This window comes from Seriola lalandi, unplaced genomic scaffold (assembly GCF_002814215.2).
Source record: "Seriola lalandi dorsalis isolate HSWRI2012SDOR001 ecotype SW California unplaced genomic scaffold, Sedor1 jcf7180002054168, whole genome shotgun sequence".
Taxonomy (NCBI): domain Eukaryota; kingdom Metazoa; phylum Chordata; class Actinopteri; order Carangiformes; family Carangidae; genus Seriola; species Seriola lalandi.
Genome location: NW_019524721.1, coordinates 109345 through 125333, shown reverse-complemented (window position 1 = coordinate 125333; position 15989 = coordinate 109345). Strand labels below are relative to the sequence as shown.

Genomic DNA, 15989 nt, shown 5'->3' with positions numbered 1-15989 from the left:
TTGTTTTATGTTATCTTTTTTGAATGCTCAGTTGTCAAGTGATCAATTGAAAAAATGATAAAAGATGGTTGTAAATGGGCCTGGAAAAAAATATGACAGCTAGATGCACAAATACGGTTATTGAATCAGTGTCAGCTTAGAGAGGAAGTGCTGAAAATCTGTTCTCATTGGTCCACACCCTTAACCCTTGGCTTAGCAATGCTACATGGGGAAGTAGGTGCATGTGTGTGACCAAAAGGGAGAGAAAACATGCTTGTTTTAAGTAGTGGTTTGATGTTTACAACTTTGGTTTCTGTACTGCGTTTGTCAGTGGGGTTCATTATGAATTAGTCATTTGGACCAAATTGATGTGTGTCCTCTTCAAAATAATGCATTATTCAAAGAGGAAGTGGCTTCTGTGAATTTGAGAAGTGAGCTGTAAAAACGCTGATGGTGAGTAAAAGACCCAAAATCAATGAGATGTTAGTACAAATGCTTAGAAGACAAATCAAATGGGCAACTTCAGATGCAAATTGAGAGTTTGGTAATCCTTAGTGCATTGTTATTAAACCTTTCTGTGTGGTTCAGCACACTTTGGCCAGAAGGTTTCCTCTTAAGAGTTTTTGGTCTTTTGCAAATACTCCTATTGCCAATTTTGTGAAAACTGAATAATGTGTCTTGTCTGAATGTGATATTAACAATCATCTATGGTAAACATCTATGGTGTGTATCAGTCTGAATGCCCACTTTTGTGGCAATTTAGGGAGAGAAACTAATTTGTCATGATTTTTCTTTTTCTATAAAATGCACAGTATGTAACTTCTGCCACATGGGGTCTCTCAATCAAAACAATAACAAAAGACAGCATTGGGTGACGTCATGAAATAACGTGGGATCATAGGAGTTGTTGTTTTTACCACCATTACCGTAAGCTTCTCCCAGGTCATTCGTTCAAGAGGTTTTTACCGGGAGCCAAATTATCCACAGAGGTCCCCTCCCCCAAATCAAACAGACCCGCTGAATATAACTGTTAAAAACACTGAAAAAGGAAAGTTCCAGCTAGATAAAGCTATGCATAATGTAACTTTAAGCAGGATGAAATGCAGTAATAATTGTAAGTGTTTATTGTTAACTAGACATTGCAACCTTTCATACGACATGTAGCAAAGATAAAAATTCACAGCACTATCCTAACAGTTGTAATAAAATAAAATAAAAAAGTATATTGAATTCTTCCCAGTAGTCAACCACTTCATTCTTAGTAATTACAACATATGTGATTAAAAATAATTTCAGTCCAAATAACACATCCTACAAAATATATTGCTTTAACCAATTTAGCCGCTCATTGCCAAGTCTGTTGAAACTTTTCTTCATCATCAGTCATGCATTTTTTTAATTAAATCATACAGTTATAACAGGCTCATGGTTCACGTCCTCTGCCTTCATACCACTGTCAACCGTATCAGGTGGGGACTGCTCATTGCTGAAGAACAGTGGGTTGTCAAAGGTGTTTAATGTGCCAGGGATGGTTAGGCGACGAATAGACTTCTTGTAGAGGAAGAAGGCAATCACTCCCCCCACGGCAATCACAGCAGTGACCAGTACAACTGCCAAAATGATGTGGCCTCTGTGATTAGGATTAATCCCAACTCCTGTACAGTTTGAAAAGGTAGGTGATGATCAGCCAAAAGAACTTGTCACAATTTTGAGTGAAATGAATTAGATAAAATGTGCTACTTACTGGCTGATGGGGATGGCACTGGTAGAAATACTATAGAGAAAGAAGGAAAATGTTCACAATACTACACTAAAATTACACAATATTCAGCTTCCAGCTACACAGATGGGAGCAAAAGATGGGAGCATTGGATGTGACAATTGCTTGTTTCTCCATGTGTCATTGTGGAAGCAACACAGCATCTGGGAAACCTCATTACGTTTAGACAATGATGTCATCCAATCTGACAACTTCTACAATGGTCTGGGATGTTAGCCAATAAGAACATAAGTCTTTTATGTTCACATCTGCAAGGACGACTTGTGATGTTTTATTTAATGTCAGTGAACCTATAACCTTAATTAACTCTACATTCATTTGCAAAGTAACGAGCAACTGTTCCAGATGGAACAGTGAAGTTGTCACTGGCACCTTACCGATCAATTACAGTATATGCTTATTGTAAGACAGAAAAGTCTGTGATTGTCTAATGTGGCACAGTCAGCTCAAAAGTCAGATATATTGTGTTGTCTGATCTTGGCATGATTTAAAAAAAAAAAACAAAAAAAACAAAAACATAATTACAATTCAAGCTCAGTCTACATAAGAATTATTTTACCTTTGGGTGTTTTGCAGATGTATGGTCTATCATACCACTGTGCACCTGTCTTCCATGTCCCATCTGAAGCACTAATCGCTCCATGGTTTTGAAAAGTAGGTTGACCTTCATCCCAGTTAGTGTAGTCCTTGACTGTGTTGTCCAACCACAACCAGTCCCCTGGAGACACATGGATTGTTTTTTCTTGTGCAGTTTCTTTTAATACCAAATTAATTTTTATTTTTTTAATGCAAAGAATTCTCCTCATATGTTTGTGCTGTAACCTAAAAGAAGTTCCCATACTTTGTGAACTATTAAAAGAAATTGAAGATTGAAAAACACAATTTAAAACCATAGCATTTTTCCCCAAAATGACCTTATATGTATATATTTTTTCCTCCTTAGTTTTCCACCAAGCGTAGTTTTTCTTTTTGTATAGTCTTTTACCTGTAGCTGAATATTTCTTTTCATATTAGAGCAGTCAATGTGAAGGTACCTTTGTGAGTTTTATACAAGCCGATCCAGAAAGAGGTGTGGCTGTCTTTATATATCTTTGCGTTATTTTGAATGAATTCTTGCTCAGACGGGTCTTCAATGCTGGCTAGTGATCCACCTTCACAAAACAAAACAGTAGTCCTTAGTGAAAGCTACAGGCATTTTATTACTAAAAATATCTTTCACAAGAAAATTCTTACCATGTCTTGCACAGCTAGCAGCTGCAGATGCCCACTCTTTTTCATCTGTGAAAAATATGTAACAGTAACCCTTAAATGGTATCCAGAAATATTTCTCGCCTATTTTTAATGAATCTGGGTCGTCAGGGCAAACTCCTGGAAAAAGACTTGACTCTGTTGGTGGCACATCTGTGAATGAGAGAGGGAGTAATTGATTAAAATCCTTTCCATTGAAATAGACATTTACAATTTTTTTTTCGCATTACTTTGAAAGATAATTTGGTCACATAGAAAAGCATAAAAGGTAAAAGGGTAAAATTCATGTAATGTACATTTCTGAGCAATGATAAAAATGTTAAGTGTCTTCAAAACCACAGGAGGTATCCTAATGTTTACAGGGAAATAAATTCTAAGTTGAAACATGTTGGCTTTAAGGATGACTTACGAGTTCATTTATTTAAATTTAACATTAGACTGTTATCAGTCATACCTGTTGACTTCATACAAACACTGTTCATAGTCTGATTGCAGTAAGCAGTCTTCCATTTTCCATCAGTGTCTACAAAGACACATGGTCGGTCCGGGCTTGGTTCATTGTGACCCCAGGAAGTCAATTTCATGCGCCAGCCATCAATATATCTGAAATAACCACTGGTCTGAAAGCAAAGATTGATCAGAGTGCATTTAGCTTAGTTGTTCTTTATTTTTTCAAGAACATCTTAGTGCTTTTTAAGGCAATACTGCATGGCTGAATGGATGGAAGTCTCAGTCTGAAATATCATATTAAGCATTGGTCAGATTGCCATGTTGTTTGGTATAGATTTCCTCTAGTGCAACCATGAGGCTGTTATTTTCGGGTTTTACTGAAATGTTTCAACATTGTCAATGGATTGTCATCAAACTTTGTGCTGATGGGGCAACCTGATAGCCAAATGGTGAAGGTGCATACCACATGGGCTCAAATGCCCTGAGCAGCGAGTTGTCAGTTTGACTCCCGGCCAGTTGGACTATTTGCTGCGTGTCTTTCCCCTGCTCTCTCCCTCCATTTCCTGCCTGTCTCCATTTCTGCTATCTAATAAAGGCTTTGAAAAAAAAAGATTGCTGACATTCCCGCTCCTTCACAAGTGTTATAAGTGTTATATATATGTATATGTGTGTCTGTGTGTGAAAAATATAATATGGAGAAAATAGGAAATTTTTACCAGATCAGTGCAGTGTCATTCATGTGTATGTGTGCTTTAAAAGTCTATTCTGTAACAACAAAACAAAACCCCTACACATTTCTAACAATGTTCAAATGTATGCTTAATCTGCGTGGCTAAGGATAGTAAAATTCTCAAACTCGAGCAACAGATTTATCCATATACTGGCAAAATGTAAGGATGGATAGAACTGGATACTGGAAGTTTTGTGTGTGCGTGTGTGTGTGTTAAGCGTTTCTTACATGAAGGCATGGAGCAGTCCTTTAGACAGTAACTTTTTAACTGTACCACAAGGAGGTGCTGCTCATTACGGGAATACAATCACTCAAAAAAAGCCATATTTTACTGAAAGCTTGCCTCTAGCATCCTGATGACATTATTTGTGACAGCAGCCACGTCATGTGCATGATTGCAGGCAAGTGATTTGCAGACTCTGCTCTGGTGAACGGGTGCACAAAAACAGGCAACACACATTTTCAAGTTGTGTTAGGCAACTAGTGGGGCCTGCTTTGGTTGTTTGATAAATTGATGACGTGCTTTCCCTGAGCACATTGGGAAATGATCAAACTCTGTGTATCCAAGAAGTGCAATCAGCTTCTCTCCAACACTGTTGAAAGGTTTTGAGATGTTTTTCCCCACCGTAATAGTTGGTACCCATGGATCACACCACTAATGTTCATGAGGAGGTTTAATTACTTGTCATGGACAAATGCATTTTCATGATCTCAAAATGCCATTTTCTCCTTCAATCAGTAATAATCCTTTTGTTATGAATTTTTGCAGTGGTCAGTAGTTATAAACACTCATTAGCTGTGATAGAGATTTTACCTGCATTTTGTTTATTCCAATCCACAGAGAAGTGTTCAGACTCAGAGCCAGCCACTCAACATAGACCTGTGACCACTCATTTCGCAGGCTAGCCAGTTTGGCATCATCATCTTCACAGTGCTTTTTGGCTCCATCCCAGGTCATTGGTTGAGTCACAGCCTTGATGGAGTCATTCATTATTTTGGCATAGTCGGTAGTAACTGTTGGTTCAGGGGAGTCTGGGAGAGATGGGTCTGTTTAGGGGGAGAATGGAAACAAATTTAGTTTTTACACTTAGAGCTGTTGTAGCTGCTGTATAGAGGTAATCTAGCTAGCTAGTTATCATTCAATTCTAACATCCCTATATGAATGCAGTTGCTCACTCACCTAATAGCTGGGAAATATTGAATACAATACTGAAGAGTCACTTTGCAAATTATCAACTGCTGTTGTGCAATTGTGCTCTTACAGGTAGAATAAAGCCTAAATTTAAATTCTGAAAATGTCACACTGACTTTGTAAAGTACTTGTTGATTGTTATTCATATTTATGCATCATCTTAGATAAATTATAGGTGATTTTTCCTTTTCTTGAGAGGAAGAGAGGGAGCAAGCGAGAGGCACTGATTTGGCCCTAAGTGTAGTTGGTTGGTGGCAGATGCAGTAGCACATCTATTACATCATGGCTGGGCTCACCAGCCTTTTGAAGACAGACAAATCCATTGGTGTCATTGCAGGACTGAGGTATCCATTTACCAATACCAAGGAGTGGATTGGTATTGATCACAGCACATTTGTTCTGGGGAGGCACAGATAAAACGGTGGGGAAAAGAGAATACCGTGTTAGGATCCAATGTAATTACGACAGCATCATAATACATTTATTACTGCTAGTATGTAATAGTTTATTGAAGGCCTAGCCATGTATTTTTCCCATGTAAAATCAAGAAATAGTTGAAAATGGTTGCAAGCCCCTTTATAGAAACTTTGCCATTATGGATGTTTCATTCATGAATAGACCATTATCAATCTGGTACTGACGGTCTGCAAATGTAATCTGATTACAGAAAACAATCTGAAGAAATACAGTAGAGATGTTCAGTATTTGCTTTATTCTCCTCATTGCATTGGAACACTGAGGGGCCTCAGTCACAATTTTTTTTTTTTTTTTTTAGTTTTCAAGATTCTGACTTGTTACAGTGTAATAAAAAATGTGGTTGTCTGATAACAGAGTTGAAATGTAATTTCTCTCCAAGTCATGAAAAAATAAGGGGCAAACTTCTTACTGTGTCATGAGAAAAGAGAGATTCAAATCTTCGAAAATGCGGGAAGTCCTGCAATGTAAACCAAGAGATTACAAACACAAATTCAAAAAGTGTACGGTAATTTTCATGAAAAAAAAGTCATGTAAAAATATGTGGCTTTGCACTCACATGAAAAAATGGTGTGTTAAAATCTCCGAGATGATCGAGATCCTGCAATGTAAACCCAATTCACAATAGTGAATTTACATAGATTCTGTCTACATGATGCATATTACACTGTTGTATACAGTTATGCCTTAAGAAAAGTTAAATTTAAACGTTACCAAAATCCTGTGGGGTGGATGAAATACGTTATCATAGACCAATCTCTAAAATTGAGAAAACAGGCAGTGGAGAAAAAAGTGTCACATTTTTACACACAGACACACACGCACAATCCACTTGCTTCACATTGTAAAAACCTAATTCAGATTGTATCCACTTACATTTAAAGCCAAGTTGACATATGACTTTGGTCGCCCATCACTCCAGTAAAATTGATGACCATGGAAACTATGAAAGCCAATCCACAGGTCTGTAGTAGGTGTGTCAGCCATTTGAGTCACCAAAAATGCTGAAAATTTGAACAATTATTTATTTGCATGGAAGTTAATTTCCCTCCAATTTTACCTGAAACACAATACACTGTGCTGTCACAGCGAGTCTTAGAGGTGCACCTGTTTTTAACAAGTTTGTCTATTATAAACTGGATAACAAAAGAAACATTTAAATCAGTTGTCTCACTTACAAGTAGTAAGATAAGCTAAGATGATTTCAAAGACACAATTCAGATGCTCAATGGCCTAAAAAATAAGGTCAGAGTAAAAGCTGAAGGTTTAAAGGAGTCATTTGAGCTGTTTAATATCTCTGTTCATGAGTCTACCATGTGTAAAACATAGTGCATGGTTCCATGGAATACAGTGTCTGTGGCATGGCAGCACCCATTAATGAAGAAAACTAGTTCATTCACATACTTTTTCTTACCAGTGTAAAGTGGACCTGACAATGCTCCCTAAACAGGAGCAGTTACAAAGATTGGTCTATATTTTATTGGAGAAAAAAAAAGTGAAACAAACCTTGAACATCTCTTGAGGGAATAGAGGCCAAGTTTCCATTCATTGTTTGACATTGTTTCCTCGCTCCATCCCATGTTAATTTCTGGTTGGTAACGATGATGTAACACTAACGAAAAGAAATTAGTTAATTTACAATTCCTGAAATATACCAAATACATCCACACAAACATTGTACTTATAAGTACAGTACATGTGTCCAAATTTCACATAACAAAACAGCTTAATGTGACATCTCCAAATACCATTGTACCTTTAAAGGATCAACATTAAAAGTGTTGTCAAATCAAAAGCCCATGTCATTGCAAGCTTTGAGATTTCCATTCTGTCTTTGAATCGGTTTTATTCTCATACTTTAACACAACTTATTTATAAAGGTTGAAAATGACCTCTGACCTTGGAGTTCATTTTTTTCCAGGGGAGTACGCAGCCACCTTTGGGGGGCACTGTGGGTGCTACAGTGGTGTTGGCAGGTGGTGAGCCACTACGTTTACAAATGGACTTGTGCTCGAACCCACAATTATAATCATGCCAGAATCCTGTGAAAAAATCCAAGATATTAAAATCAACACACACGATAATCAACAGTAAGATTTTCACAGAATCAAACCCCATTTCTGATTCTGTGTATGGTCAGCATTTTTCCTCTAATGCCTCTTAAATTCAGTGTTCTTCTCTGCTGTTTAGTAGTTGTTGTTGTTTTTTTTTTTTAAATGGCTAGATTCAGATGCCTACCTAAGCATGGGTGGATTCACAGGAAAAAATATATGCATGTAATTTTATCTTTCTTGTATTTTTGACAAAGGAGTGGCTTAATGAGCGTGAGTGTCGAGAAATAAACCAGTACTGAAATATTAAGGATTACAGGTTTAGTGCTATGTTAAATTTATCATTTGCATGTATGTCAATGAAGGTAAATCATATTGTAATTTACTCACCAGTCTCATGCTCCATGACAGCACAGTTCTCATCAAAAGTATTGAAATTAGGCTGACCTTCATCCCACCTTTCAAATTCTGCTTGAGAACCATCCATCCACCTTAATGCAATACAAGCAAAATTTAAATTTTTTAACCAAAAGAACTCACTCTGAAAATATAATTAGCAAAGTGACATACTGCCTCAAGCCTAAAGGCTGCAGTGTTTCCACTATATACTGTAAATTTAACAGCGGCAGCCCACTGACTTTGCTGAGGCACTGTCCTGCTGTGGACCGCTGGCTGAGCTCTAAGTGGGTCAGATGACCAGCTCGGTTCAATTGGCTTTTCATATTGTCCCACTGCATAAGCCATTGAAAATTGGCAAGTGCAATAGTCATTGGAGCTGTGACAGTGAAGTTCAAAAGATACACAGATTCACTAAGCTCCAACGCTAATAATCATTAGCAAAGCAGTGTAGAAAACATTTGGTTGCAGCTACTCATCTTAGCTGCTGGTACGTCTTATTGGCTGTAACTAATTCATTTAAAGTCTGTTAGTAACTTGATGTTAGGCCTAAATTAAACTGGACTGTTGTTAGCCTGTGTTCTCCCTACATGCTGTCATTAGCACTTGCTAAAGATAGTGTGTGTCGGAAAGAGCTCCACTCTGTAACACCACTGTACTACCACCAACTATTTGTGTATAAGTAAGTCCTAAAATATTAATACTGTAACAGCAACAACCGTATACTGTACGTTTCTGTCAAAGACATTAGATTACTACAATATTTCCAATGAACACAAGAATGCAACAGTTTGGATCTCTATCAGGCCAAACTTGCACCAGTACATATTTTAAAATTCAACAAAGAATTCACAGAAATGTCCTATGAATTTGATACTTAGATAGACTTACTAGATATAAAGCTGTATAGAGGCTTATGAGTTATAATTTAATTCTAATATCACTATATGAATGCAGATGCTCACTACCCTTAATTCCTGGGAAATATTGAATTTTTTCTTTCAGACTTTTTTTTATTTGTTTTAATTCATACTCACTCATAGGTTCCATCAAGATCTACAGTCATGCCAATCCAGTAAGACCCGTAAGTCCTGGATATCTGCACACAGAGACAGAAGAATATGGTAAAACCACCCATACATTTCAGTTATTTCCGTATTTAAATGCCATGTAAATAATGCGGTATTTATGTCACTGCTCACCTGTTTCCATAAAAATCCATTTTCAGCTTCACTGTTGATAGTCACCAAGTCCCCATGCCTCTGGTGGCAGAAGTTGCGAGCATCTTCCATGGCCATCCACTTTTCATTAATATAATACTGAATCCCATTCCATTCCAACCACCCATCTGAGGTCTTGTTGTCTTTAACATGTTAGAAACATGTAGTAGAGCTTCAGTATACATGTAATGTCAGATTTATTTTCAGTTGCTCTCAGCTTGGTGTCTGATAGCTGCTTTAATTTAAAGACATGCAGCAGATGTGCACTGCTAAAAATCAAATAAGGCCCACCCCACAAAGATGTAACAGCTGCAGCATGGGAGTGTCACCAAGTCATCATACTTGAATTCCACTTGAAACTAAATTGCATTTTCGTCTGCTATAGCACATATATCTGCTCTGTAAATCACTTGTCCTATGTTCCCCTTTGAAAAAAATTTGAAAGCATAAAGAAGGAATTATACTTTCTTTTTTTTTTAGGTTTTGTTATGCATCCCTAGTTTTCATTCATTTAACTGGATACCTTTGTGGTAGCAGTTTACATAGATGAGGGACTGTATTCCAATACAACTGAGCAAATCTTGCATAGAGCAGTAATATGTCAATATTTTATCATAGGCAGAGAAGACACTACACAACACAAGGGACACAGGGTGCTGTAATGAAACCAACAATCACAATATATACATTTTCTTTTGGGTGGGCCAAAAAGAGCACAGGGCATTTATTGCTCAGATTGTATCTGCATGATGTAGGAGAATTCTTTACTTCAAAAGTCATGTAAAAATGCTGTATTTCTCAGTGGTCTCATACTTGTACATAGTAGCCCACATACCAGGAGTGATGGGGTCTGGTGGCGGGTTTGGAGTCTTTCCTGTAAGGACATAGAAAGGAGATAAAAAGATATAGTATTGAGGAGTTAGTTGGTACCTTGTCATTGAAATTGTGTACATCTGAATACATGAAGAAGACATTGCTGAAAACACCCAATTTACGGTCACTCAACTTACTCAACAACAGATGTTACAACATAATAACATATTTTTCTTTAAAACGTATTAACCAAATGATCACTCTTTACCTGCAAGGATCTGACAAATCCATCCATTGTACTTCTCACACTGCACATCGTTCCAAGACCCAGACCGCTCCTGATTGTATGGATTGAATTCAGCACAAGATTCCACATTATTTTTATTGTTTGGCTCTCCATCCTCCCAGTGTTGGAAATTTACCTGTAAACAAAATAAAATAATAATTAATCATGAAATGACAATGTAATTGAGTCACATAAAGTCAACCACTGAAGAAAGAGAAAACTGTTCAACTCACTGGGGATCCATCGCTCCATACGTAACCAGTGATTGGGTCAGGGGCACTGAGTCCAATCCAGAGTGTCCTATAGCTATAATGGGCAAACTCGTATTAATGATTAATGAAGCCTGTGTTAGAAATACATTTCATAGTTATCTGTTGAAGCACTGTCGCAGTGCTCTCTTGGACACCAACCAACCTTTACATTTTGTTGCGTCCTTTAATTTATAATCTCCCATTCACTAAACACTAACATGAGCATACTTATGACCTAATATTTATTGTGGCAACCTGGATGAATCTACAGCATCTAGAAAGAATGAGAATGCTCTGCTTTGATGCAGCTAATGTGTGATTTTGACTGGAAAGAAGGGTGTATTTTTTTACAGAAAATCTTGTCTGATGCTGCTCTAAATCAATGAGACCAGGTTATACTGTACCTGTGTATTGGCATTTTAAGATCATCAGTGCTATGGATACTGAGCAGGTCTCCTCCAATGGCCATGCAGTAATCTCTGGCCTCATACCAGGTCCTCTTGTTTAAAGATGTCTCCAAAAACGACTTAAACACAAGGCAAGAAATCTGACTGTGATTAAAGGTTTGGTACTGTCTCTTTAACCTCCATGCATAATTTAAAGGAATGCCTCCAAAGACACAACTATGTACTATAGAATAGAGGATATTTTTTTAGATTTTGGTTGGTTGCATAGTTGCAATTCTGATTGTGTTTGTTGTTTGTTAGGTTGTGTGATCCATTTTCTTCATTTTTATGGATGTAAGTAGCAACTGTTTTTATTATCAATTAATTTGAAGATTATTTCTTCGATCCTTCAATTAAGCGTGAAAAATGCCCGTCACAATTTCCTCTTATCTTCTTATTTTTGTCCGACCAGCTGTTCAAATACAAGAGATATTCAGTATACTCGCATGAAAGATGCAAGAAACCAACCAAAATTTACATTTGGGAAGCTGGAATTGGTGAATATTTGGCAAACCAGAGATTTGCAAACTATGAGGTTTGTCTCCCCTGAGGTGATATGCGAGTTATGGGTGTTTTTTTTTTAATGTGTAGCAGGTGTACGTGTTTCACTTGTGTTAAGCTGCGTTGGATCTTACCTTATAGCAGTACTTTCTTGACGACACTAGAGTCCAGCCATCTGCACATTTTGTTGTGGGGACAGTTGGTGGGGCAGGAGTTAAAACTGCCCCCTCTGCCAGGTGTTTGCAAATGTATTTCTCCTTATTGTCGCAGGGCAGTACATCCCAGAGGCCAGCAAAAAACCCAGTTGTCATGGCAACACAGCCTTGTCGGTGACCTTATGTTGTCAAGGGAGAAAACGTCAATTGTCGATGGTGAAGCCACATTTAAACGTATCTTATAAAAGGAAGTTCAGTTCTTTTTCTGTACCTGGCATTTCAGCGTTCCAGTGAGTAAACCTCACTGAGTCTGTGTTGGTCCACACAAATTGATCAATGTTTTTCTGGTTTGAGAGTCCTAGCCAGAAGTACTTCTCTGGTCTCAAGCCTACCAGGCTGACTAGGAATGCATTGTCCACCCTGGAAATATTTAGACAAATAAAATGACACATTTCTCATATCGGTGAATAATGTACAGTCATAAAAGTGCATTTATTTTTTTAATTTGAGTTGTATCTGAACCTCCAAAATCTAGCATGCTCATGTTTAGTCTGTTCAGAATGTTTGGAGTCAATACGAATGCTTTTACCCAGTTGAAACATCTGCCAAGTAGGAGTCTAAGCTCTTGCAGCCGTCTTTTGCTTCATCAAACGTCTTTGTCTCTGTTCCTACAAAGTAGCAGTAGGAGCCATGTCTTTTCCAACCCTGGATTGTCGGAAAACAATTGTGGGGAAACTTCATTCGTTTTTTGTCATATTTTTAGTATGTTTCATCATTATAGGGGGTAGCAAAAAGTAAAACGGCATAACATACTGTATCTTCAGGGATTAGACAGGGCTGCTTATTGATATTGTTGATTCAGTATTTCTTAACATGCTGAGATAGCTGGCTTTCACTGTCCAGCTTGTAATTGTTTGTAACATATATATATATATATATAATATATAAATATCAATATATTATATAATATTCTTCACTGCGTATTTCTCTCAACCTGGCCTCTGAATTTATAATTTGTTGAAATTGTGTCCCTTTTTAAACAGCATGCCAAGTAATAGGTATGTTTGGGAAAGATACCAAATATCATAAGTTGCCTAAGATGCAATATAAAAGAACTAAGAATGAGAATGTTATCAACCACAGACATATTTTAATAAATAAGAAAAAGTAAAGTTCACACACAATTTTGCAACCTGCATTCTGCTCCACTTCATCTCCAGAAGGTTCGGTGGCACTTGTCTTCATACAAATGAAGCCATGTTTCTCCCCACACACGCGGTCGGCCCAGTTCCCATTCTGCAAGAAGAAATGCCATAAATTGTTAATCTGTGTGGAAACTGCATGTACTGACAAACCGCAATGTACAGTTTGTCATCAGACAAAACCCCCATAGTCTGCAATCTGTTCAAATTTATTATCATAGATATAAGCATGTACAGGAGATTGTATGGCCAGAAATATGTGGATCCAGATGTTACACGTTTGTGGTCATTGAGTATCTCATTCCAAAACCATGGGTACTACAATACTAGTATGCCAGCTGTCACTCTTCTTGGCTGCAGGGATTTGTTCCCATTCAGCCACAATACCATTAGCGAGGTCGACCACTGATGTTAGTAGCTAAGACTTGACTCATGTCTGGCACTCTAATTCAGTTGATGCCAGTTGACACTTTTTGATCTTGCCTTGTACACAGGGCGTTATCGTTTTGAAACAGGAAAGGGCCAGCCCCAGATTGTTGCCACATAGTAAGAACCAAGGTGTGATTCATAGCTACACATTTTCCCATTTTGGTGACCGAAGCCGTTTTTATTACTGGACAAATAATGATACTTTTACAAGAAGCTATTGTGCATTATACCCACATGATGCACCTTACCTCTCCCTTGATGAGAACACAGTTTTCTTGATCTGTGAACACAGAAGGTTTCCCAAACTCCCAGCTGGTAAAGCTGACAGTACAGTGGTCAGTCCAATCAAACAGCCCCTCTGTCTTCCTGTCATTCAGTCCAATCCAAAGCTCATCAGTGGATGCTGCAGACAGGGACAGAAAAAAAAAAGTATTAATAAACCATCTGTCCTACAATTTCTTGTGGAGCGCTTGTTCATTAGCGCCGACTGTGTGTCAGCTGTAGACTCTCGTTGTTTGGCCATAGGTCTGTGTGCAACATTTACAATTACTGTTGTAACTCTAACTGGTTGTAAGGCTCTACATAACAAGGAAATTAGAACAGAGGCGCTATACACACAGCAAAGGTCATGTATGTTGGCAGATATTTAGATCATCATAAAGTAACTTAATTGATACCAAAACGAGATCCATAAGGATCTTTGTCAGCCCAACAGATATCAAATAGCAGTTCATGACTGATCAGATTGTATGTTTAAAAGACCTCTAAATTAGTCACTAGCATATGTGTAAATAACAAATAGAGGGGCAGGTTATGTTTTGGTTTGCCACAGGATGGCACCACAGGAAAGCCCTTCAGACTCAAAGGTGTATTGTTTGTTGTAAAGGCTTCTTTCAAGCTACACTATATTTTATTGTCTCCACATACCATATCCAAGTTGAGAGATAACAAAGCTTTGGTCCTCCACATTGTGGATGCTGACTAAGTCCCCTCCTTCCTTGCGACATGCTTTCTGAGCATCGGACCATGTTTTCTGAGTGCGATTAAGGTGGAAGCAGTGACCATTGTAGGGAATCCAAGGGCTTGAACAAAAGCCTGTCTCAACAGCTGGTCAGGAGAAAGAAAGAAAGAAGAAATTCATATAAGGGCTGAGTGACAGATATATGAAATTAACTGAAGACAAAATATTAACACACTAACTACAGTACAGGGAGTACAGCTCTACTAGAGTAGAACAGGTCTTTTCTTTACCTTCAGTGGGAGGAGCCAAAGTTCCATCACTGTTGCAGATGTAGCCCAGTTTTCTGGTGCATACTGAACTTTGCCAGGAGTACTGTACAGCACCATCAATAATTGCACAGTTTTCTCCTGGATTAGCAAGTGGATGTCCTAAAACAAGACAATGGTTAAACTTGACACAATAGCCTAGACTCCACTATTTCAACTTTACATTCATTTTACTTCTAACATTTAAACAAATTCTAATGCTATCGAATTACATCACTACTGTGTAAATTCAGCACTTGCAGGCCTAAAAAAGAATTGCAATATAAATAGCAAAGTTACTGATGTATATCAACGCATGTCGACAGTCAAAACAACAATAAAAAGAAGTAGAAATAGGAAAAGTAGAACCAAAAGAATCAGACACAAAAACCTGGTCACAATCACTAAAAGGTCAAGTAATTACAAATCTTGTCCATTAGATACAATTTGTTTTTAGCCAAATCCCAAGAAGAATGAAGCCAATTAATTTGAAACAGAAGTGTTTGACTATAATGAAAGGTCCATATAAGTCTGTACACCCGTCTTTCATTAGTGAGATCCTCTCTTTTATTTTGTTAATATTTTGTATGTGGGCCTTTATTTTTCATGACAGATTTGATCCTCCTGGGCATGGATGATACCAATCTTGCTGGACTCTATTCAGAGATGTTCTGCCATTCTTCACAGATGATTCTTTCCCGCTGCTCTTTGCTGAAGGGCTTTTGCTGATAGTCAGGTTCAAGTAAGATTCAAGTCAGGGGACAAACTTGGTGAGGTTATACTTTTCACTTTTTTTTAGGGATCGACCGATTATCGGCCGGGCCGATTATCGCCGCCGATATTCAGCATTTTGACGCATATCGGCATCGGCCTTTTTTAAAATTCGACAGCCGATAAGAGATCAATTTAAAACTGGGTTATTTTGGCTCTGATGCAGCCGCGCCTCTCTGTCTGCTGTCACTACTCTGTCGCCAGCATTGTCCCACCCACAGCACCATCTGATTGGTTACAAGCAGAGCCACGGTAACAGCCAATCAGCAGTGTAAACTGTGCATGAACAGTCCTTACACACACGGTGGAGAAGGTCCGGAGAGCAAATACTTGTTTTGAAGGTAAGTTA

General features: G+C 37.9%; 1 protein-coding gene across 1 annotated transcript in view; it reads right to left on the bottom strand.

Moving 5' to 3' along the window:
- Positions 1 to 1088: 1088 nt before the first annotated feature.
- The window catches only part of LOC111653169 (macrophage mannose receptor 1-like), a 19010-nt gene continuing 4109 nt past the window's right edge, over positions 1089 to 15989 (bottom strand). Inside the window, exons 6-33 of the mRNA XM_087173304.1 lie at positions 14855 to 14992; positions 14531 to 14710; positions 13852 to 14006; positions 13155 to 13268; positions 12562 to 12677; positions 12244 to 12392; positions 11952 to 12151; positions 11275 to 11396; positions 10853 to 10925; positions 10602 to 10755; positions 10356 to 10394; positions 9503 to 9663; positions 9338 to 9399; positions 8295 to 8395; positions 7753 to 7895; positions 7360 to 7465; positions 6730 to 6857; positions 6568 to 6612; positions 6413 to 6454; positions 6266 to 6313; positions 5676 to 5778; positions 5002 to 5234; positions 3462 to 3627; positions 2993 to 3160; positions 2794 to 2910; positions 2319 to 2477; positions 1724 to 1753; positions 1089 to 1634 (exon numbers count right to left, since the gene is read on the bottom strand). Coding sequence (XP_087029430.1) covers positions 1384 to 1634; positions 1724 to 1753; positions 2319 to 2477; positions 2794 to 2910; positions 2993 to 3160; positions 3462 to 3627; positions 5002 to 5234; positions 5676 to 5778; positions 6266 to 6313; positions 6413 to 6454; positions 6568 to 6612; positions 6730 to 6857; positions 7360 to 7465; positions 7753 to 7895; positions 8295 to 8395; positions 9338 to 9399; positions 9503 to 9663; positions 10356 to 10394; positions 10602 to 10755; positions 10853 to 10925; positions 11275 to 11396; positions 11952 to 12151; positions 12244 to 12392; positions 12562 to 12677; positions 13155 to 13268; positions 13852 to 14006; positions 14531 to 14710; positions 14855 to 14992 — 3503 coding nt within the window. The 3' untranslated portion in view covers positions 1089 to 1383. The remainder of the gene's footprint in view (positions 1635 to 1723; positions 1754 to 2318; positions 2478 to 2793; positions 2911 to 2992; positions 3161 to 3461; positions 3628 to 5001; positions 5235 to 5675; positions 5779 to 6265; positions 6314 to 6412; positions 6455 to 6567; positions 6613 to 6729; positions 6858 to 7359; positions 7466 to 7752; positions 7896 to 8294; positions 8396 to 9337; positions 9400 to 9502; positions 9664 to 10355; positions 10395 to 10601; positions 10756 to 10852; positions 10926 to 11274; positions 11397 to 11951; positions 12152 to 12243; positions 12393 to 12561; positions 12678 to 13154; positions 13269 to 13851; positions 14007 to 14530; positions 14711 to 14854; positions 14993 to 15989) is intronic.